Source organism: Pezoporus flaviventris, unplaced genomic scaffold (assembly GCF_033815535.1).
Source record: "Pezoporus flaviventris isolate CSIRO_AGI_PZ_B2104156 unplaced genomic scaffold, CSIRO_AGI_Pfla_v1 ptg000031l, whole genome shotgun sequence".
Classification (NCBI taxonomy): Eukaryota; Metazoa; Chordata; class Aves; order Psittaciformes; family Psittacidae; genus Pezoporus; species Pezoporus flaviventris.
Window position 1 is genome coordinate 27,633,448 of NW_026892579.1, and position 24,275 is coordinate 27,657,722.

At 36.8% G+C, this 24,275-nt stretch overlaps 1 protein-coding gene across 1 annotated transcript in view; it reads left to right on the plus strand.

Annotated features, from left to right (window-relative positions):
- Positions 1-24,275, plus strand: part of EYS (eyes shut homolog) — an 828,128-nt gene that overhangs the window by 224,836 nt on the left and 579,017 nt on the right. The window contains exons 14-18 of the mRNA XM_061460547.1: positions 8,811-8,915; positions 20,333-20,455; positions 22,261-22,374; positions 23,549-23,662; positions 24,114-24,227. Coding sequence (XP_061316531.1) covers positions 8,811-8,915; positions 20,333-20,455; positions 22,261-22,374; positions 23,549-23,662; positions 24,114-24,227 — 570 coding nt within the window. The remainder of the gene's footprint in view (positions 1-8,810; positions 8,916-20,332; positions 20,456-22,260; positions 22,375-23,548; positions 23,663-24,113; positions 24,228-24,275) is intronic.

Genomic DNA, 24,275 nt, shown 5'->3' on the forward strand with positions numbered 1-24,275 from the left:
GACGGTGAAGAGCAGCCGGACGGCCAGGTACAAGTCCACGGCCACGTCCGTCCCGCCCTGCTGCTGGAGCCCGCCCGTATTACAAGCCATTGCCATAAAGCACAGTGAGACAAGAACCTTAGCCCAGGCCCCACACTTGATAAACACTATCACAGCAAATACCGGCTCTACGTAAGTTACAACGGTCTGAAGCTGTGAGATCAAGAAGAACAACTCTGATACCCAATAAATCAGCATTGCGACGAGTGACTATTAATCCAGTCAGATCTGTCGTTATCTCAACCCTTCGTGCCCCACGTTGGGCGCCAAAAAAAAAGAACTGTCGTGGTTTAAATCCAGTCAGGTAATTCGTTCCCTCACTTCCCCCCCTTTCTTGCCCTCCCCCTGCTCTCGGAGGGACGGAGAGGAGAATCAAAGGAATGCAACTCCCACGGGTTGAGATAAGAACAGTTTAGTAACTAAGGTATAACACAAATCACTACTGCTACCACCAATGATAATAATGATAAAGGAAATAACAAGGGAACAGAATACAACACCTCACCACCCGCTGACCGATAACTCGCCCCCCAAGCCCGACCAAGCTCTGACCGATACCTCCTCCAACCCTGCAGTCTCCCAGCCCTCCCGGGTAACTCCTAGTTACATCCTGGGCATGACGTGCTGTGGTATGGAATAGCTCTTTGGTCAGTTTGGGTCAGGTGTCCTGTCTCTGCTTCCTCCTGGCTTCCCCTCCTCCCTGGCAGAGCATGAGGCTCACAAAGTCCTTGGCCAAACCAAAACATCCTTTTATCAGCTCTGTTCCCGAGCTGAAAGTCAAAACACTGCACTGCACCAGCTACCAAGAAGGAGAAAAAATGCTACTGCTGAACCCAGGACACTCACCACCCTCATAGTGAAGAAGATACTCAGTTCTGGTTGCATAGCATGCATCAGATTGTTGTTGCAATCAATGGCCCTTCCAGAAGCAGCCCCAAAGCCAGGTATTTTCTCTGATGTCTTGTAATGACCAAGGTCACGTAAAAAAACATGCCTATAACTGATCTGTAGTCAAACTGCTAAAAGTATTTCAAACCAATCTAAAACCTGGAAGCTGAAGACTGAAGAGGGTGGTATGGTTACCACAGCTCCTCACCACCAGCGTTGTGATCCATAGTGGGCCCATGCTGGATTGCCTTTCCCTCTGCTCAGCCAGAGCAGTGCCAATAGGCTGCTGGTTTTCAGAAACGTTCCAGAAGGGAGGTTGCCAGGGGCAGGCTCCCCACAGCTGTGTGTGCAAACTTAACATGCTGGAAAATAAACACTATTTATGCATACATGCAAATGTATTCAATATGTATTTCTGTGGTTATTAGAGAATGTTTATCATCATGTCAAGTGTAATTGTATCGGCTTCCCCTCGAAGAAATTCAGGATAGAACAGAGTGGAAAAGTAACGATCAGGAGAGTGCAGAAAAGTCTGTTTAAGTTTCATCATGTTGCAAATTACATTACATAAAAAATTGATAAAATAATACATTAAAAACTATTAAATTGCATGAAAGAAAACCAAATCAATTATAGTTCAGTACCAGTGTTTTTTTTTCCAGTCATCTAAAAATCAAGCAGTGCCTCATTATTTTTTTTGTGAGAAATCTAATGTTACATTTCTCCAATAGTTTTCCATCTGCAAATACTATGCTTGACTTGTTTGAATTAGAAGGTGAGTAGTAACAGTTGGATCCGTCTGACAAAAGATAAGTTAATTCTTCAATCAGAAGTTTAATTAATTTATATGCGATTTACTTTATTATTGCTCTATTGGAGGCATTACAAGATAATTTTTGTATTTCAGTTTATCTGTTTTAGATATAATGTGGGTTTTTTCTAATAATGATGACAATTGTCATGCATAATACAGTGTATGTAGAACATACTTTAGTATCTTTCTGGGTCTAACGGTGTATTAATTAATTTTAGATAAACTGTAACATAATAATGTAATATGTTAGGTTTCGTTTTCAGTAAAAAATATTTGTCAGTTGCTGGGGGTCCTTTAGCAAATAAAAGATAAAAAGTAATCATGTTGAGAAAAGCTCATACAGTGATTAAAGCACACACAGAAGTCTCCAGAAAACATGGTTGAAAGTCTTATTCTTCCTGAGTTACTGTGGGAAATCAACCAAATTTTTCCTTACCTCCGTACTTTTTCATAAACTATTTCTTTTTTCCTTTTCTTTGCATGTGCTTTCTATTTATATTCTAAACAATTACAGTCATGGATGTCATTGTACTGTGAACAGTGATAGGCCAGCACAGTAAGCACAATTTTTGCTTTTTACATGAGCGCACCTGTAAAATATGTAAAATAACATAGGGATTTCAAGACAATTTCCAACTAGGTTAAGATTTTTGTTATAACTACCTCAATTAACATCTTGGGACTAAATTTTCTGTTATGACATGAGCAATTAGTGAATAGATATTTGATACAGGAAAATCTGCAACCAGCCATTTTCCCCACTGCATATTTTTCCATCACTCCCAGACATTTTGTTAGCCAATTTGAGAAACAGAAGTAGCATCTTACAGAAGAATGGTTTTCTCCAATTTTTTTATAGCAGATGGTTCCTCTTTGGAAAAAAATCTCCCAAATCATTGATGTTGGAAAGTCTGTTGTTCAGTAACTCCTTTGCAGTAACTACTATCATTGTACCAGAGGTTTTCCTACTAAAATGTATTTCCCAGTATATGCCAGGCTGTCTTTTTAACAAGTGAAGCAACTCACCTTAGGCACCTCTTGTTTGACAGAGTTATGCTGTAAAAGGTATGACATTACCAGTTTCAGTGTGACCACACTAAGTAGGAGCCGTATTTGGTACCGTCTTCAGAAAACATGTTGAGTTTTCTTCTTCTTTGTCTTGATTTTTCTTTCTTTTATTTTTAAACACCTACTTTTTTTCTTTATTTTTTTTCCCCTTCCCCTCAATTCTGCAACTCCCTGAAACTACTGATTTTTCTACGTTTGAGACATTTTACATGTGTTAGGCATTTGTTCTTTGTCCATGTTGTTTACATCAAACCTGAAACTTTTTTTGCCCAGCTCCTATGTTAGATTTTTTGCTTTGCTACCAGTAACTGGTCACAGGTGAGCTGTTAATACCATTGGAGTCCCAGTGCCCTGTTACAAATGCATCCTCAAGGCCTCTGCTCTCTCCCCTGGACTCCCTCACACTGCAGCCTTATTCTAGGATCATAATTAGTTCATTCTGTACAGCACAACTACTTGTTATTTCTGTCTACATCTCATTAAAAATAAGCATCACATGATGCAATTTACAAAATTAAGGAAGACTAAAATAAATTAAGCAAGATCCACCTGACCCCTAGACATGTCCTGAGGCTTCTGGTGTTAGCTTGACACCAAACCTGTGGCCTGATGTTTGAAATGGCAATGACAAGCATACTGGGCTGCCGAGCTACAGTGGGGACATTACTGCACTGGTTGACTGACTTCACTTGATCAGAGACTGTTGTTTGCCCAGATCTGAGGAGTCTTGAGGCAGGAGGGGAAAAGCATAGAGTGCAAAGTGGCATTTTTAAAGCTGTTTATACAAGTTTTGTTAGAATACTTTTTTCCTTGACACCTTTGCAGTCAGAAAGAAACAGAATTGCATGGATTATTTGCTCTGGTAGCAGAAGAGCAGCACCTGACAGACAGCTTCCCTGGAATCTCCAAGGGCAGGATGAACACATTTCGCATGATGACAGTGATGTTATAGAACCCAGCTGCCTAAGGGTGGGCTATAACTATCACAGACAGATACCTGGTTCACAGACTTCTCTTGATGTTTTCCCAGAAAAGACTCATAGAAGGCTACAGGATGATTAACTTTATTCTGGAAGTCTTCTAACCTGTAGATTTGTGATTGTATGCTCTAAGTTCCAACTGTATACCAGAAGGCAGTTAATGTTGCCCATTATCCACCTTGTATTGAACCTAATTACTTTTGATTAAAGCACCCAATGAATCCAAAAGGCTTAAAACTTGATACAAAGGCATGAAGACAAGTCAGAATTTTACTGGCATTTTTTTCTAGTAGGAATCACAACCATACTTAAAAGTTTATATTAAATATTTTATTTAAATTTTTGTCTTCAACTTCGAGCCACTGTGTATCATTAGTTTTTCTACACAAAAATGAAAAAGCCTCTTGCTACCCAAGTATTTTCTCTTTGTAAAGACACTTCTACACTGTAATCAAGTCACTTCTTGTTTTTGTTTGTTGTAAATGAAACAGATGGAGCTCTTTAAGCCTTTGCCAACAGCATGCTTTCTTTAGTTGTTGAATAAATTGTGTGTCTTTTCCTGCATTCTTCCACTTATTTTTAATACGGAACATTGTAGTTAATGTTTTATGCAACAGTATTTTACACATCAATACAACACAAAACCATTCTTGTTTTTTTAAATACATTTGAGATTTTTTTCTTCCCCTCAGAGCACTGCAATAGGGCTCATATGCTGAGGTCCTCAGCAGTCCTTTTCAGATCACTTGTTTCCTCACATACAGTTCAGCAGCTGTAACCTACATGTCTTTTTCTTTGCCTGTATCTGGCAGCTGCAAGTGACCAGAAGTGACCCACAGTACATAGAAAAAATGTACTGTGTAACTAAAAAAAATTACCACAGGATTTGAGTTAGTGTATATGCTTGCTGTTCTGTGGAAGGGAGGTACCAGAAAGGAAGAGAGAGTGGAAATGAAGTGTCTTTTTAAAAGTCAGTGTTGAAATAATAGAGTAAGGGCTTTTCTCATCCACCTACAGAAAAAGAGGGAACAATGAAATGGCTCATTTGTCTCATGATTTTCTCATGAGAAAGACTTGAGGGGTGAAGACAGGTTGAATGTGCTGAAAGCTGTACTGCTCTCTTTGTAAGAGTAGGATTTTCCATCTACCCCTCTGTAGTTTAAACCATGCACATTTATGGTGTGCATGAAGAATGTGTTTGCCTACTAGTGTTAATATTTTCATCTTTTGTTTCTCTTGTCTACTGCATTCTGTACTGACCTTCATTTTATCTGACTAAGACAGAAATGTGTTTTGACAGAGACACACAGTGGAGAAAAAGATTTGGACAGAAGCACTGGGTTCCAAAGTGGGAGCTCTGTTATCACACCCCAAGTGACTTAAGACCTTTACTCTACCATGTGGCAAAGCAAATTTCCAGACAGTCAATTCACTAATTCACTGTATGAACATAAAAGCCTTTGGACCTTCTTCAGTGTTACAGTGCGTATGCTCTGTAAAATATATAACTCTAGAACAAAACAGTAAATATTATCTATTCCATCCTCATCCCAGCAGAAAACCTATACTATACATACATTATTTCTCTCATATGTTTGTCTCACCTTAAAGAAGTCCAACAGCATTCCTTATTTTCCTCAAGCAGTCTTTCCAGTGTGTTCTTATACTGAGCATCAGAAGTAGTTCCTTATCATCTGATCTAACTTTCACTGTAACTTAAATGTAGATTATTTCTTACCCTGTCTGCTACAAACATGGAGAACTAAAGACATTTGCAGAAGCCTTTTCTTATTTTGTAATTATCATAATTTCTATTCAGATATTCTTTATTTAGGCTTTAGACCCCACTTGTTTTGTTTATCATAAGAAGTCAGGCTGTCAAGTTCTTTGTCACTCCTGTCATCTATACATGGACTGTTTTCATTCGGTCCACATTTTTGTTGAATGCAGCTCACTGCACAGTACAAAGCACTCCAAATGAAGCTTTACTCCAGCTCAATGAGAATGGAAGGATTATTTTATGCTTCTAAGTGGTTATGTTCCTTTTTATATATCCCAGCACACTATTTGATTTGAAACAAAATTCTGGAGTTTATTCCTACTTAACTGGTGATTTGCTGTATTTCGAGATCTTCAACTTGTTCTGAGTGGATAACATTTGTTATTTCAAACTCTATCTCCAATTTGTCAAAATTTCTGAAGACTTCTAATCCTGTCCTCCAGTATACCTTTTCATGTTGCCACCAATAAGCTTACCCTGTTGTCAACCATCCAGACTGTTATTGAAAAAAATGAGTGGAACTAGATGGGCAGTAGACCGCTTCAAAATCTTTATACATTTTGGTAGGAAAACCACAGATAACTAATGTATGAATATGGCTTTCCAATATTTTTTATTCACCTCATATCTTGTAGTTCATATCCGGTCCAATTATTAGTATTTCACATGAAACAGCAGCAGAAACATAAGTGAAATCAAGGACTATGATACATGCCACTTCTTCTTTTTTTCTATAATCCACAAGGCCTGGAACCGTAGTGTAGGACGGAATTGGTTTGCTTCCATAAGCTCATTTTTTTGTAAATTATTTTATACTTTAGGTTCTTACAACTAATCAATTTAGTAACTTTGTCCTGTATTTCCTCCAGGAAAAGAAATTACACAAGTGGATCTATAATTTCCCAGCTCTGTCTTTTACTCTTTTTTAAAGGCAGACTCTTTATTGAGTCTTCAGGTACTTTACCTATCTTACACAAGTTTGCAAAGAAAACTGCTGAGCTTTCATCAGCCACTAACCAATTGTAAAGTTCATCAAACCAGCCTGTATGAACATCTAACTCATGTGACAATTCTCCAGCCTGCCTTTTCTGTTCAATTAAGGTAATGATCTGATGCAGTTGACCTTTTTACTGATGGATTAAGCAAAAACAGCATTAAAAATCTGGCATGATTACCATGATCAGTGTCCATCTTTCTCCATTTAATGGCAAACCACACTTTTCATTCATCTTTAATGCTGAAGTTCTTACATCATCATTTCTTGTTATCTTGACCATCCAACAACAGCTACGTCTTATTCAGTGCCTTTGCCAGTCTGATTTCATACCTGCCTACTTGCGCTGTACTTCTTAAGCTATCCTTAGTAACCTGACATTGTTTTGCTAGTTGGGCATTTTCATCCTTTCAAAATCAGGAAGTATCAGATCGGTCTCCTAATACCTCATGCCTTCCTCCCACAAAACGATAACTGGTCCTGCTGCAGCACCTTCCTTAATTAGCCTTTTAATTTAATTCAGCCTCCCAGCAGGTTTCACATAAGAAATTTTCTGCATTCTTTGATTCTTTTTTTTTTCTGAATTTCTTTGTTATTTTGTTCACCCTTCTCTCCTTCCCTCTCCCTTTCCATGGATCTTGATTGCTCTCACCCACGTTCTTTGCATTCCTTTCCTCATTTTCAGATACTACTTTGCCTTTTCATTTGGAATCAAATCCCAAAAAATCTGTTTGTTGTTGTCTTTTCCACTATCACACGACAAATTGCAAATAACACATTCAGAAATCTTTGAATTTTTGAATGATGCTTCACTTCCAAAACAATGTTTTGGTAGTTAATACTCTTAAGTCCTGTGTTCTTAAAAATCCTGCTAGTTTTCTTATATATTTAAAAAAATAAAAAAACAAAACCAAACAACAAACAAAAAACGCCTATAAAACCCTAAGCTTTCATTCTACTGGTTTTACTGGACTTGTGATCTGTAGTGAATGATTAAATGTAGCAGATAACAATGAGTGTGCAGTATTTCCCACATACTTGCTAAGTCTGATCTAGAGTCTATCATTCTCCTTGTCTATGAGCTTCTGCTTTGTTCCCCTTACAGCCTTTTCTAAATAATTATTTTAGAGAAACAGTGTAAAGAGGAGAGTTCCCCCCCGCCTTCTCATCACTTTTCCCTCTATCAATTGTGTGATTTTTACATAGATTCTATTTTTACCTGTTAGGTCAAAGAATATCATATGGTTAAGAAAAGCGCCAGATTATGCCCTCTGCCAGCCATGTATTTATTGATGGAATGAATCTATAATTCTCTGAGTGCTGGTTACCCCAGAAACCCCATGTGATCCTTGAATTCAGCTGCTTAGAATGAGATTCCTGGGAGGCATTACCTGATATATCCAATTTGAGTGACACAAGGATCCTTCCATTACTTTCTGTGTAGAATACCAGTGGCCATTCTACTCGCTTACATCTGTCACAGCTACAGTTTTCCTTCTATATGGCTGGAGTAGCTTCTGGTGTTCATGGAAACTCTTAACCTCTACAGTTGTTCTTTCATTTTAGATCAATTTTGGATCAGAAAGATCACAATATAAGTTATACCAGGGTAGGGCTTGCTCTGTATTAATGCAGTGCACTATAGAGAGACGAGGAACTGTGGGTTTTCTTTGGTATGCCAAATGAGTTAATTGTTTTCATACTCCACCTCGTATATTGTCTTCTAGATAGTCTTCTATATATTCTCCTATACTTCTTTTGTTTCAGATTTGAATTAATTTGAATTCCAACTCAATCAACTCTCTTTAAATGCAGAAAAATGAAGAAACAATTGAGGAAATTTGTGGTTTTCTGTTGGGATCTGAGAAATTACTGCATTCATCTAAACATGGAAGCAGCCTTGATAAATATTTTTCTTATTATTGTTACTAAGGTTATTAAGTCTCTAAAATATTTTTTAGAATGTGGCATATAGTCAAACTAATTATGGTGTTCAGATGTAACGCTGCAATACACAAAACATATTTGCAAATGTAGGTCAGACTTATTCCTTTAAAATATTTAATTTGTTCACTATCAGCTATGATCTATGAATATCTCTGGTTTTAAAGCTGTTAAGTAGAAATAGTGTTTCCAACCCAGAAAACTTAAATTATGCACTTGTCACTTGCACTGTGAAGTGGCTTTTCTGCTTTCACAAACCCAGCATGATTTATAGCTTTAATGTTTAATTTTCTTTTCTTTCAGACAAAAACTGTTCCATGGATATTGATGAATGCTCCTCCAAGCCCTGCAAAAATGGAGGCCATTGCCATGATTTGATTGATGAATTTTACTGTAGCTGTTTGCCAGGTAAGAAGTCAGATACTTAGGTGAGAAATGTTCTGTGGTATTCAAGAACGAAATACAGTTTTTCATAAGCACACAACTAAGTAGTCACTTATTTTGCTTGACAAGAGAGAATGACCAAGCAAATATTCTTTAAGCAAACTCTACAATTACTATGCAGCTGGTGTCAGCAGAATTTATTTACAAGATATAACCTGTGTACCAGAAATCCTGCCTTGTAAACTGATGAATGAAGAGTCTTGGAAATCAACCAATACTATCAGTGGTATTCACTCTAGTGTCTTTGAGGGAATCTGAATTTCTAAATCTTTCCCAATGTTAGGTTTTTTTCTTTAATGTAGAATGATATTGTTTCAGGCTTTCTTACTAGAAAATTTTAGCTTTTAAATTTCTTATGATACTCTGAAGGAAAAAAAAATAGGGTGAGTATTTATACAGTAGTTATCATAAGGGTTGCTGTGGTGGGTTGGTCCTGTTTGTATGACATGTGGCCAACCAAATCCACTCTATCACTTCCCTCCTCAACCGGACAGGAAGACACCACTCACCAATTACTGGCATGGGCAAAACAGACTTGACTTGGGGAAATTAGTTTAATTTGTTAAAAATTAACAATTTGTTTAATTTATTGCAAACCAGAGTAGGATAATGACAAATAAAAACTTGCTGTCATTTAAACCCAGCCCGTAACTCAGAACCATTCAGGCGCTCACTCACTCCCCCTTTCACCCTCCCTGGGTAGGATGAGGCGGAGAATCAAAAGAATGTAAACCTGGACTGAGATAAGAACAGTTTAATAGCTGAAGAATGATATACTACTATGGGAAATAACAAGACGAGAGAAAATAAAACTAAAAGGGGAAACTAAAAACCAACCAAACAATAAACACAAGTGATGCACAATACAACTGCTCACCACCTTCCAACCGATACCAAGCCCAACCTGAGCAGTGATCTGCCCTTCTGGGCAACTCCCTACAGCTTATATACTGGACATGACATGCTGTGGTATGGAATACCCCTTTGGCTAGTTTGGGTCAAGTGTCCTCTCTCTGTTTCCTACTGGCTTCTTGTGCCTTTCCTCACTGGCAAAGCATAAGAGACTGAAAAGCGCTTGGCCAGGATAAGCACTACTTAGCAAAAGTTAAGACATTGGTGTGTTATCAGCATTGCTCTCAGACTAAAGCCGAAACACAGCACTGCACCAGCTACTGGAAAAAAAAACAACACAAAAAACCAAACAACAAACCAAAACCAAAACCAACTGTTACAGCTGAAACCAGGACAAAACTAAACCTTAACACCTTCCCCTCATTCCTCCTTTCTTCCTGGGCTTATCTTTACTCCTAAATTCTCTACCTCCTCAGACAGACAGGGAATGGGGGTTGTAGTCATTTCATCAAACGTCTCTGCCACACCTTCCTCCTGAGGGGAAGACTCCTCACACTCTTCCCTGCTCCACTGTGTGGTCCCTCCCACAGGAGACAGTTCTGTATGAACTTCTCCAAAGTGAGCCCTCCCACAGGCTGCAATTCTTGTGAACTACTCCAGCATGGGTCTTTTCCAGAGTGCAGTGATACAAGAACAGACTGCTTCTCTGTGGGTCCCCCACAAGTCCTGCTGCAAACCTGCTCCAGCATGCGTTTCTCTTACCATGGGGTCACAGGTCTTACCAGGAGCCTGCTCCAGCACAGTCTTCCCACAGGGCTTCCTCCAGGGCACACCTACCTGTTCTGTTGTGGGGTCCTCCCACATGGGGCTGCAGGTGGAGATCTGCTCCACCATGGACCTCCATGGGCTGCAGGTGGACAGCTGTCTGACCATGGTCTGCACCACAGGCTGCAGGGGAATCTCTGCTCTGGCACCTGTAGCACCTCCTGCCCATCTCTTTGTGTTCATTTTTTGGAAGATGTGCTAGGATCTTGGATCCTTTGGAGATACTGCTGATGTTCATCTTGCCCTCAGACTCCTGCCTCTGGTTGCCCAACCAAATGGGAGTACTACCAAAGGGAGACCTGGAACAAACTGAGGAGTGATTACAGAGCACTAGGAAAAGCGAAGAAGGGACTGGAGGAAATGAGGAAAGTCAAAGGCTTAGGTAGGTTTGGGCATGTCATGCAGAGGAGTTCTTGGCTGTGTGGCTGGAATTGCAGACAGATCTTTAGCTTTTAATTCTCCCTCTGAGGGACACTGAGAGGTGTGTCCCAGTTGAGAAAGTGGAAAAAGAGCATTTTGGGCAGCAGGCTTCCTACCCTGCCAAGTGGTCTTTAAACTGGATACACCATTGGAGAATAGCTTTAAGAAGGAGATGTGAACGCACATAAAGCAATGAGAAAATGCCTAAGTGGCAGAATAGTAGGGGAGGTTCTCACACTCGTGAAAGTGGCATAACTGAGAGAGTCCCTCTTTAGTACAAATGCAGAAATGCATACAGCAGTGATGGAAACATGAGGAATTACAAGTGTGTGTGCAGTTGCACAGCAGTGATCTCATGGGATTTAGAAAGATTTGGCTGGATAGCCAACAGAGTGCTGCAAGGGAAGGATAGTCGGTCTTTAAGAAAGATAAACTGAAAAGGTGAGACAGTTTCACACTATGCAAAGGAGACTGTCTGGTATATATATTTTGGAATGAACGATGGGTCAGTCAAGAGCTTATTGGTAAGGATTAGCAGGCAAAACCACACAAGTTGTGTGGTGGGCATCTGCCATAGACCACCTGATCAAGAAAAAGTAAATGAAGCCTTCTTAAAACATCTTGAAGAAGTCTCATCATCACAGTTCTTCATACACATCTGCAACTTCAATGACCACAGTATTGGCTGGTGGAAGAGTGTCGTTAGCAAGTCTGGAGGTGATTATTTTTCTACTTGTAACTTGTGAAACTGCATCTGAAGGACTGCACCTAAATTTTACATTCTCCACTAAAAGAAGGGCATTGCCATATTGTGGCAAGTCCAGCAAAGGGCCAGGAAGATGGCCAAGGGCCTGAGCAATTTGGTGCACAAGGAGAAGTTGAGGTGATTTACCTGTTCAGCCTGAAAAAAAGGGTAATAGAATATTTTATTAGGGTTTACAACTACTTCCTTGGAGGATACATGAAAGGCAACAAGGTTGTTCATGGAGGTGAAAATTGTGGTAACCAAGAGGCGACGTACCAAATTGGAATGCAGTAGCATTCTGAATAGATATTAGGGGCAAAATCCCCCCCAAAGGTGGCTAACTGCTGAAACAAGCTGCCTGGAAAGGTTGTGGAATCCCAGTCCTTGGAGACGTATTCAGGTCTTGACAGGACAGTTACCTGAACTACCTCATCCAGCTGGTCTTGCTTTCGGTGAGGATCAGACCAGATGACCTCAAGAAGTCATTTCCAACATAAACTGTCTTGGGAGTCTATTACAAATGCGGAATCTTTGCCCAATTCTGTTGATAGTTTACAAATGTAATACTTCAGATAAGAAATTAATGGAACTACCTGAGCCTACACAGTTTGTAAGACCATAAACATTTGACCACATCTAAAAGTTTTCCATAACCTTCGTTTGTGTCACCTTTGTCAACCAGTCAACTTTGTAGCTGAAAAAGTGGTTGTCCATATGCAATGCTTTTCCAAAGCCAGGATTTGCACAAATGTTTAAAAATTTCTGGGATATTATTTTTTCCCATGTGTTAATTTAACCTTCCACTAGGAAATTGCCTCATACCTATACTTAATTTTAACAAGGGAAAAAAACAAAAGCAAGTGCTATAGTGGTGTATTAAAAAGTTTATTACAACAGTAGTTGATCATCTGGAAACTTTGCTTTGAACTGGTAAATCTCAAAGGAAGAGGTGAGTTGTTACTTTTTAAAGTTTATAACTTTTCCCCGGGTAATCTAATATTTAAGGAAATATTAATCTAGAAGATGTTGAATATGTGGAATGTGTTCAGAAAGACAATAAAAGTGATCAGTGGAATAGAGAAACTGTCTTATGAAAAAGCAAGGACCCTTTAAGTTTGTAGAAGAAAAGCATGAAGGAAAGAGAAGAAGCTTTGAAAGAAAATCATGATAGCAGGGGTTAAGCTGAAAGCAGAACTGCTGTTCACTGAAGGCTGTTCACAAGAAGCAAGAAGGTACTTGAAGAACTTCGTGGAATTTTGGACTAAAACTCACAAAAAAAACCTTTTAGTATATGACATTTCTTTGTTTGCATCACCATATGTGATGTAGCTAGAGAATTTATTTAGAAGGTTTGGTAAGAGATTAGACAAATTCCCAACCAAAAAGGCTGTAGATGGATATTAAAGGATCCTCTGATTTCTTTAATACACCCAAATGCTTGGCAGTTTCAAAGGGAGCAGACAGCTAGAAGTCACCAAGCTAATATACTCTCCCGAAATAGCATCTCTTTTTCTGCTCTCAGACAGTTCTAGGCTAGATGCACCATTGCACTGACTACACAGGGTGTTTCTTAGGTTCTTACATGATGGTCTTATGTTTTTGTCTTTTAGAAAACCTTACATCTACCACACAGCTTCTTTACAGTTTAGACCTCAGTGATATATTATCCCTGCTATATCTAAATGAATGCATAAATATTTCTTATTTCAGTGGGATTAGTGGATGGTTAGCATGATTCCTAAAGTAGACTGATTTTGAAGCAGAAAATTGGGTCAGTTGAGATGTTTGGATTGATGGATTCAACCTAGAATCAATTTTTGTTCAATTTAATCCACTGAATCAAAGGAGCAGTAATTCTGATTAAGAGTAAACTCACATACAGAAAAAAAATAAATCAGATTCTTACTTTTGGGGATGTTCACTGTTATTAAAGTTTACTGTACCATGAAATAAGACTGTGAATTCTTGCAAGCCTTATTATGAAGTAGAAGCGTATACATGAAAGTTTTTACTCCAGGAGAAGGTGTTAGGAAGTAAGCATACTGTGACTCAAAAAATAAACTGAATCATGAAGATTACAGACAGGAAATGTTTAGGAAACCATTAATACCTTTGAGCTGCTGCTGCCCAAGAATCATTAACAAAGATTTTGTTGGTGCAGTGCCATCCTCCCCTTGGCATGCCTTTTGCAGCCCCAGTGTCCCTGAAGCTGTATGCTTTGTGGTTCTCTGAACCCTAACCCTATACCTTAATGGGAAAGGCATCTTGGAGCTGAGGCTTTGTTCCCCATCACCATGGCTGGTCCAGATGAGAAAGGTGAGGAAGGTGCAGTGTTGGTGCAGTGCCCATTCTCCCCTTGATATGGCTTTTGCAGTCCCAGTGTCCCTGGAGCTGTAGGCTTTACCATAAAAGAAAAAAAAATGAATCTACAAAATGCTTAGATATAAAAGTATATTTTGTTTGACCTCAACTTCAGCTCTGGTATTTAGAAATGATTCAGAGCGGTTTCAGAGCTCTTGGCTTGTGGATAGGTCAAATAACAGAATGGCAGAAAAGAGCAGAGTTAAAGTATAGAACTGTCAGGTATAACTTGAATTCTTTAAAAAATACTAGAGAAAATGTAAAGGTGAACTCTTACAAGCATCTGAAGGCAACAAAAAAAATTGCCATCAGTCACTGGGTTACATTTATTTCTCAAAGCAAAATACTTGAAAGCGTTGTAATTTCTGTCCTCAGGTGGCAATAAGCTGTCTGGATAAGGAAGAAGTAGCATCATCATTCCTATATGGAAACCAAGGGAACAGTGTCTTATTGAAAATATCCCTAAATGAAACATAACTCACTTGAAAAAATAGTGAAATATTGTAGTGATTCAGTGTGGAAAATAATTTCACTGGAAGTGCTTTGGGTCCACTGATGTTCTTCATCAGTGTTCTTCCTCAGTGACCTTGACTGAATTGGGAATATTGTGACTGAACTTGCAGATTGCACCAATGTCAGAAAGACAGGCAAAACCTCTAGTAATGTTCCAAAAGAGAATGAAGATTCTGTTGAGCAAAGGTGTGTACTCTTTGGCAGTCATAAACAAATACATAGAAATCAGGAACAACTAGGCAATAATCTGCAAAAACAGATCCAGAGAATTCGAGCTGAATGGGATTCAGCAACGTACTGGTGATGTGGAAAAAAGAAACCTCCTTGTTGATACATTTGGTCAGGAGTTCATGCAAGAAGTGATACAGTTCCTTGCCGTACATCAGAATGTACTACCAGGCTTCTGCCAATCTGACCTTGCCTTGCTGACTTTGACTTCCCAGCTTGATCTAGACCTATCTTGTCACTGCATGCTGCCTTGTCATCACTGGGTCATGACCGACCCTGGTTACCAGCATTCAGTCTGCTCAGGTCATTTGGATACTGTGGGATTGTGTTGCTTTTCCGTGAGGCTGTGCTTTGTGCCCCTTGCTGTCATATTCCCTAGATGAATAATAAAAGTTGTTTAAATTATTAGACTCAACCTACCTGAACTTTACTAATAACACTACAATGTGGTGTTAAAGTGTAGACCTGCCATACAGAGTCACCACATGACATTACTGGAATGTGTTTTTCATCAACCACTGCTCATCTCTCAAAACCTATTAAAACTTATTGCTTCTAAAGGATTTGTGCCTCTGTATGGAGCTATAGGTATTCATGGAAAAAAATGCTATTCTCTGTAGTGCTAGAGTTTGGTGAATGAAGATTATTATCAGAAAAGTACTGGTGTCCATTAATTAGCGAGAAAACTGTAAGAGAACAGCTTGTTACCATTAGAGAACTCAGATTAATCTGACAATTTGTTAATTTGTAAATATGCCAGATAACTTGCATTCAGGTACACAGAGTTCATACTAACCTGTAATTTCAGTCTTGATTTCACAATGGACTGCATTGATGAAATGGAAATAACAATGCCCTTTAACTCTCCTGTGTAGGAGCACTACCTATGTGTAGGTAAAAACGAATCTCCAGGGCTAAGCAGCACCTGCAGATATATCAGTGAAGGGAAATGACTTTGCCTATGCCAAGAATATCTGCACAGAGGTGACTAGGACAAACTGGACAGCAGCAGCTGCCTAATAAAAACCTAGAAGGCATCCAGAAAGGCATGTGGATTCAGGCTCAGATATGGTATGCTTCTAGCTCTGCAAGGGCCACCTGTGAGGTCCATCCACTGGGAACTATCTGAATCAGAAGTGATCTTAGAGCAAGTCCATCTCAGAGAAAACAGTAGCCTAGATGAAACATCCTTTTGAATTGACTGTGACAGGTACATCAGCTTGCCACCACTGTCACATATATGTTTACCATAAACAACCTGATGTGACTGAGGCAGAACTTTGGTGTCAAGAATATTTTAAAATGTACATGTATTTGTTGATACCAAAGGGAGTGAGAGGTAAGCAGAAGGTGGACTCGCTGCTATTTAAGATTCCTCTCCAGACTAAATTGAATTCAAATGATGTGTGTAAGTCTTTGCTGAAATAAATGTTTTTTTAGTGTTCCTGCCAGAAAATCTTAGTATAAAATTCAAAGTGAGTTATAATGATGACTTTTCAGCTGCCAATAGAGCTTTTTAAGGAACATCCAGTGAAATATTATTTCGTCAGAAAACGCTGACATGATGTGCTAAAACCTGACTTTTACACTAGGATCTTTATTTTACAAAAGTTTCAAAACTACTGAATTACCTCAAACCTAAATTGCAGAAAATTGCAAATCTGTTGAAATTATTTTTTCTTAGAATATTTCTCTATTTATTCCAGGAATGGAATATGTAGGTAAGTAACTGTAGTACGAACACCCTAAATACTCATAACAACACATTCATACAAGGTGTTTTAACTTTCTTTTGGATTATGTGTACATAAACATAAGTTTTGACTTACCCTGAGCTAGACTGGTAAATAAAACAATTGAATTTCTCACTGGAAGAGAATACCATTTTTCAGATTGCAGCTGTTATTATATCAGGAAGTCTGCTTGTGAAAATGAGCTGTCATCGGAGAATACAAAAGCTTTCTTAAAGTTGGATGTGTATGATTTCTCAGTCTCTTTAATTTTGGACAAGTTTTTAAGACTTTTAGAGTGTAATTCTGTTATTCTAATCTAATTGTGAAGTGTCAGTTGTCTTTATGGAGAATTAGTGGGGTTTGATCTCAGAGTTCCAGAAACCATATACACAAGAAGGATACAACAAAGAAAATTGCATCTTCCACAGTGTGTTTTATTGTTGTAACCAGTTTCTTCAATACAACAATCCAATGTATTTATTAGAGCAGATGGTCACAATAAATCACTTTCCTGTTGTATTGCCTGAGGTAACAGCAGCATTTTTTCCATGTCTTTCATCCAAAGATGATTTTTACTCTTTATTACTCTTTCTCTATTTTTTAAACTATGCTATTAATAATTGCATTTTTTTCCATTTTTATATTTTGTATACATTTTGCAATAAGTAAAATCATTATATTTGAAATTTGAGAAGATCCAAGCAAAAGTATTATTTCATTATGATAGGAGTTGAATGACAAAAACAATATCAATCGCTTTTACCTCAAAAGCTGAACAAATAAAATGGCTTGTATGTTATTATCACATCCAGTGCAAATAAGGAGAAATTCAAAACCTGTTAGTATGTAAGAATCTTAATGACAGTGAAAATATTTTCTGAGTTTTCAAATGAATTTATTAAATTCTCACATTTGTTTCTTTCAGTCTCTTTAAGCTTTTCCCAGCTGTAATTTTAACAGGAAGCATTAACTTTTTCCCCAGAAGTAATATTTGTTCACTAAAAGTGCATGAATTTGCATTAAACCCTGCTGGCCCTGACAATAAAGCTTAATGTGAGGGTCCAGTTAATAGCTTCAAATGTATCTGCCATCCAGAATATAAGGAGCCATATAGTGAAATTGCCATAAGTCACTGTGTGACTGGACTATGTCAGAATGGATCACAATGCAGTGATCTCTCTGGAGAGTTTAAGTGTCACAGTCTGACTAGTAAAAATCACTTTTGTCATGAGGCATTTGGGTTTGTCAGAAAGAAATGTCTGAAGAATGTAAATGCAGCATTTCATAAATAAAATAAAAATTAAAAAAATACTTTGCTGTTACATTTCCATTATCTGAATTATAAAATGTCTTTTGAGTGCCTGTAGCAGAAAAATAAACCTACACCTGCTCATTTAGTTTTATATTTGTAAGTACTATTCTATTTATATTTAAGTACTGCTGCTGAATCTGTTTTGATGAGAAACCTTACACAAAAAAGTTGTTGAATAATAAAATTGGTCACTGAAAACCACCACTCTTTGTTCTTCAACTTAGTACAATAATTTTATATATTTTTCCATGCTGCAATATTTTAGTAATTAATTTAAAACACAGAAATAAAAGCATACATAGGTTAAGATATTTATTTGCAATCTATACAGTTAGCATGAATATTTTTTTTATCTTGTCTTTTCTATATTCAGTATCTCTGCGTGGATGACAGTCATATAAGCACGTTACAGTTATATTGTATACCCGTTACCATCATTGATTAATGTTTCCATTTTACTTCTTTATCATAATTTTTTATATTAGTTTTATGTAGTACTTCAGTAAGCAGATGTTAACAGCTCTTGACGAAGGCAAAAATGAGATATGCTTAAATTTTTAATATCAGTCAACAGGGAAGAAAACTTAAGCTATGTGAAAACATTGCGCAGCTGGTGTTTGGGATGGAATAGAAACATAGCTTGAAGACACTTTTCTGCATCTACTTATTTAGAAACCAAAGTGACTGCATGTGTAGGGCAGCTTTAATGTGCATTGTCTTGTATTTATGCCTCAAAGGGTTGTTATAGAAGCCAAGATTTCTAGAGTACAATATCTTTCAGCAATTTACTTTGATGGTCAGAAGTTGCTGTCTTACCTCACGTAACCAGCTGTTCAAAATCTAAAAAATCTTCCAGATCAGTTCTTCAGTTGTGCCCTAAAGATATGGTTTACATTTCCTTTAATTTGAAGACTAGTCTCAAACAGGATTAAACTTTTAATATTTTGTCATAATCTATTACTTAATCTACAGAAACAGGGTTATGTTTAATTTTAAAAGCTATCACAGCACTCTATAGGAATACACATATTTCTAAAAACTTTAAATGAGGCTGCTTCTTCTTTCTCCTTATTGAGTAAAATGCTGATGAGCGCAAGGTCAGATATAGAGTAACTCAATGGCACACCAGAATCTGTTCTGGCAATACCTATGCTACAGAAGAGTACCATTCTTTTATAAATCTTTACTGAAATTAAATGAAGTGACATGTGAAGTTCAGATCTTCAGCCAGACTTGGTATCCGAGTTTTTAAGACATTGGAATTAATGATATTTAGCTCACTGAAGTAAATCTCTAGTTAAAGTCTTTAGTGACTTTTCATGCTGTAATTATTAAGTTATAATAAACTGGTCCAGTGTCTTTTGATCTTTTCCAGAACATTATTTTGCAAGAATCTAAAAGTCTTTAGAAACTTTTAAAGTGTTTGTTAATAAAAGAACTGAAAGTAATTCTTCTTATGCTTTAATCGACTGATTTGTTATGACAAAAGTCACAACAAAATGTCTAAAGTTGGAAACCTGGCATTTATGTTCAGCACTTGCAACCTTGTTCCACATTCAATGAGTGAATTTTTAATTGCTTTATATCAATTAATAAAAAAAATAGCTATTGGATGTGAAAACAACTGGGGTTTAGTGAAAAAAAGAATATTTATTTACAACTATTTAGTGTGTATGTTTTAAAATAAAGGTGTTGTTATCAGTGAACCATGTGACTTAAATTTCTGGGTGATGGCTTCAGAAACTAGAATACTATGGCCAATATAGCTTAGCTGTAAAATGTAGATTCTCATTTTATCTTAGATTTTCTTTTTAAATTTTTGTGCTTATGTAGCACTTGACTGAGAAGCACAGATACTCAATATTTCATAAGATTAGGTTTCTTATTCACTGTAAGTTTACTGGTTCAAAAAATCAAAATCAATAGGTTGCCTAATCTGTTGGATCTTGTAATATCAGCTTTATTACAGAATGTATTGGGACAATTTTCTTTTTTTTGGCTTGGAAACAGGATGTTTTCTTAGTGTGGTCTACACAATACCACAATAAAAATGAGAAGGCTTTCATCAACAGTGTTTTTATTGATACTTCAATAAAAATGGGAATATCTGCATAAAACCTCTTGAAGAATTTGTCATTCTATCAAATTCTCTTGAAGACCCATTGTAACTTGAAGGGTTTGTTTTATTATTGTGAGTATGGCTTTCTCCTGGAGTTCTTTTATTCCATTTAGAACTGCTTTGATTATGAAACTGAAACTTTTAAATGTTATTTTTAAATATAAGTAAAGAACATAAAAGTTCTCATCAAAATTTGTTTTGCCCTCCTCTGTTTTCTCAGACTAAATGTGATAATACATTTTTTCTGTCTTCTGTTACTCTATTTTTCATCAGGTTTTACTGGTCAGTTTTGTGAAGCAGCTGTTGCTGCCTGCCTGTCACAACCATGTGGAGTCTCCAGCATCTGTGAAGACATAGTGGATGGCTACCTTTGTTTCTGTGCACCTGGTTTTATAGGTAGGTTCAAAGGAGTATTGTTTAACCTGATTAAGTCAGTCCTAAACTACAGAAAAGAAGGTTATTCAAAAGTAGCAATACATATTAATTAGCCATGTGCTACTGATTCAGAAAGAAGCAACTTCTATTTCCTGGCACACAGACGTACTTGGCTGTGTAAGAGTATTCAGCTGTAAAAAAATAATGACTACAAGAGACTATTTCCACCCTGATAATTCTTACTTTATACTATTTTAGACAGGGTGTCTTACACTGGTGTGATTGCAACTCCCAGCCATATGCAAGCTGGTCTTAATCTATCTGCTTTGTGTTTCCTGTAAGAGTAAGGCTGCAGTAACAAGGGCCTTAACTGCCAAATACACATCCGAGATCCTGGGCAGGTTTACCTATTCATGCTTAAGCTTACCCCACCGCTTCATTGTCATTAGTACAGAGTCTGACTAGATTAAAATTACTAATTAAAATTAGTTTGGTTATGTCAGCATACTGTCATGGTAATTTCAGAGTACAGGGTTAACAAAAAAAAAACAAACAAAAATAACAAACCCAAACAAAAACAAAAAAAAAAGTCTTTCTAGACACAGTTTCAGATTTTTTTGACTTTTTGATCACCTCTATGATAAAATAATCAAGTGAAATAGGAATTCCCTGAGTGGCAGATCAGATCTAGAGCCCAGATTCATCCTATCCAGCTGCAGGGACTTTGATGGGTCTCCTGAAGCAGGAATAAGAATATTCTAGAATCTTTCTCAATAATTGTGGAAGACACAGACAACCAGAGGAATTCAGGTCTTGAGTAGACTTTACACCTCTTAAATTGTTGCTCTGTGTCCTAACGTAGGCATCCATTTAGATGATGGATCTGTAATTTAATAGCTGTAGTATTTGTGTCTATAATATAGTGAAATGCTATGTCTTGTTTCTATGGTTGGTTTCTTTTATTATCAAAATATAAAAGTAAAATTGATGTTATTATTGGTAATTCTTGATGAGGTCTTATCTTATTGAAATGTTTCTTTAAATTCCTAAATCTACATAACTGATTAATAATTTTAGGTCATACATTTTCTGTGTCCAAATGTAGTCCTCAAAATGCCTCTGAAACATTCAGGAACTTTTCACCTCCTTTTCAGGCATAAGTAATAAGAAATTTGAATCCATCATCTGTTTGGATAATTCACATGCAAAATGCACATAAACACTTTCTGAGCTTTGTTTTACCTTGAAGGCCAGAAAAAATACTAGGAGCATCATTTTCAAGTGCAAATCCGTACCTATTCTTTTTTATTTCTGTGTATCTGCATATTTAAAAATATATGGCAGTATCTAACGTTCTATTAGTTTCAAAAAAGATTTAAAATATCTAGCCATAATATGAAGGTTTACCAGTATTTCCCATAAAGATCTCCTTAAAAAAAAAAATAAAAAAAAAAGAAATAAATGGAAAAAGAACCCCAACATTATAGAAAAAGACTGTGGTATTTTAATATTTGGTATTAGAAATAATTCTTAAACTTTTATGTTGCTTCAGGGAAACTCAAAACTTTATTGCTTTTAAAATATGAAAAAATGAATTTTTTTTATTACCTCTGTAAATTAATCTATACAATTCTCATCAGATCTTTGTTAAGTATTATATATTCAATTCACTTTTGCCTTTAATCAACAAGAAATGAATTCCCCAAAGACAATTCAGGGCTCATTGATAAAAGTTCTCTGCACCTAACCTCAGTTATTTCATTTTATTGTTGCTGCTTTCACTGGTAACTCACCACCATGTGAATGAATCCTTCACTTATTTCCAGGTAATAACTGTGAGACTGAGGTGAATGAGTGTCTTAGTGACCCTTGTCACAATGGAGCTACTTGTGTTGATCATCTGAATGCCTTCAGTTGCATCTGTCAAGATGGATTTCAAGGTATTAAAAAATCATAGAACTATAACTTCATAAATCTATTTTGAGTGTTACACCAATTTTTTAACACATTGGATGAGATGCATGTACACTTACGTTAGTGTCATCAGAGGTTGTAAATATGCAAATTCAGCATGAGTGCATCTTGACTGAAGTCATCTAATTTACTTTTATGACAGCATAGGACTAGGTGTTTTTTACTGGCTGATGGTTTAGATGTTGAAAATGAACCAGTGGGAAGATCAATGAAATTTTGCAAATAGCAGATACTATTTTCTGTAAGCTTTTTAAACTGCTAGCAGATTTAATATAATAGAATCTGAGAAAAAAATGGGAAATTTTTTTGTTCTTGGCATATTTGTACAATTTAAATAAAAAATGTAATCACTTTGATAAGCGCATGCATTAGTATCTGCACCTATTCTTTACTTTCAGCTCAGATTAAGAATTTAAATTGCATCCACTTTATTTTTAGTGAATCATATTTTAAATATCGTGGATTTTTAGTCACTGATATACAAAACAACCTGTAATTCAAATGTTACAGGGCAAAATGTTACAGGGCAAAATATTACATTTCTACCGTTAGCTATATTCAGAACAGCTATCATTTGCATTTTTAACTAGTAAGATTCTTTGAACTTCCCAAACCACACAATTGATGTAATTTTTCATTTATTCTTCAAATGATAAAAAAATTGTTTCCCTAGAAATATTAGCAATTGTGTATTTTATACTTTAAATAGCTATGTGCTTGTTATTTATAGTCTCGACTGGAATACATTGTGTTCTTGTATACATTGGACCTCTTTTTCCATTTTTTGGGAGTACCTCTGTTGCCTTATCATGAACACAAGGAATATTTTCTCTCATGTGAGTGCAGTGCAGTCTGTCATATTTAATGCAATTTTTTTCTATTCTTCTATACTTACGTAGTAAGAAAATTGCTTGAAGCCTTGGGAATCTGTTCAATGACTGTACTTTTTATTTTTTAAGAAAACTAGTGAATAGCTTAAACATTAAAAATATCAACATACTGTCATAGATGGCTAAATTTGAATGTAAAAAGGATGTCAAATAGATTCCAGCATGTGAACTATCTTCAGTTAAAGATGGTATTTAACTCTATATGCTATGCAGTAACTTCTCTTCTCTTTGCCTGATTGTATATTTATAGGCACAACTTGTGAAGCAAACATAAATGAATGTCACTCTTCTCCATGTCTTCATAACGCGTCATGTGCAGACCTTATTAGTGGTTATGAATGCAGCTGTCTGCCTGGCTTTACTGGTGAGTTGTATTCATAGAAAACTTTGTTCTTCACATGGAGGTAGTCCACAAAACATCCATTAAGGCATTATTGACTAATTTGCTTGTGCTTCCTTCTCATTTCTCTTTATCTGCCCTGGTCTAATGTTTCATTTGTATTACCAACAAACTGGAACACTGACTCCATCTGTAAAATAAAGAGCACAAGATAAATTAGCCTGCATTTAAAAAGGCCTTCAAAGCTTCCACACAGAGGGAAGATTAGTTACCATTTAGCAACTCAAAAAATAAGTTGTTATATATTTGTGGTGATAAGAATTTAATGGATGCTGACATTATTATGTGTCTCTTTATTTGGCTGATTTATATTAGTTTCTCCTCACAAGTTGCTTAAGATTCTTGTGGTGCAAATGAATTAGCAATTGGCACCTGCTTGTTTTAATGTACGCTCAAATCTTTCATCTTTTCAAAGGTGCAAGATGTGAAACAGATATAGATGAGTGTGCTTCATTTCCCTGCAAGAACGGAGCCACCTGCATTGACCAACCTGGTAATTATTTCTGCCAATGTGTGGCTCCATTTAAAGGTAATGAACACCAAGGGAGAGGGGAAAGCAAACATAATTAACTTTAGA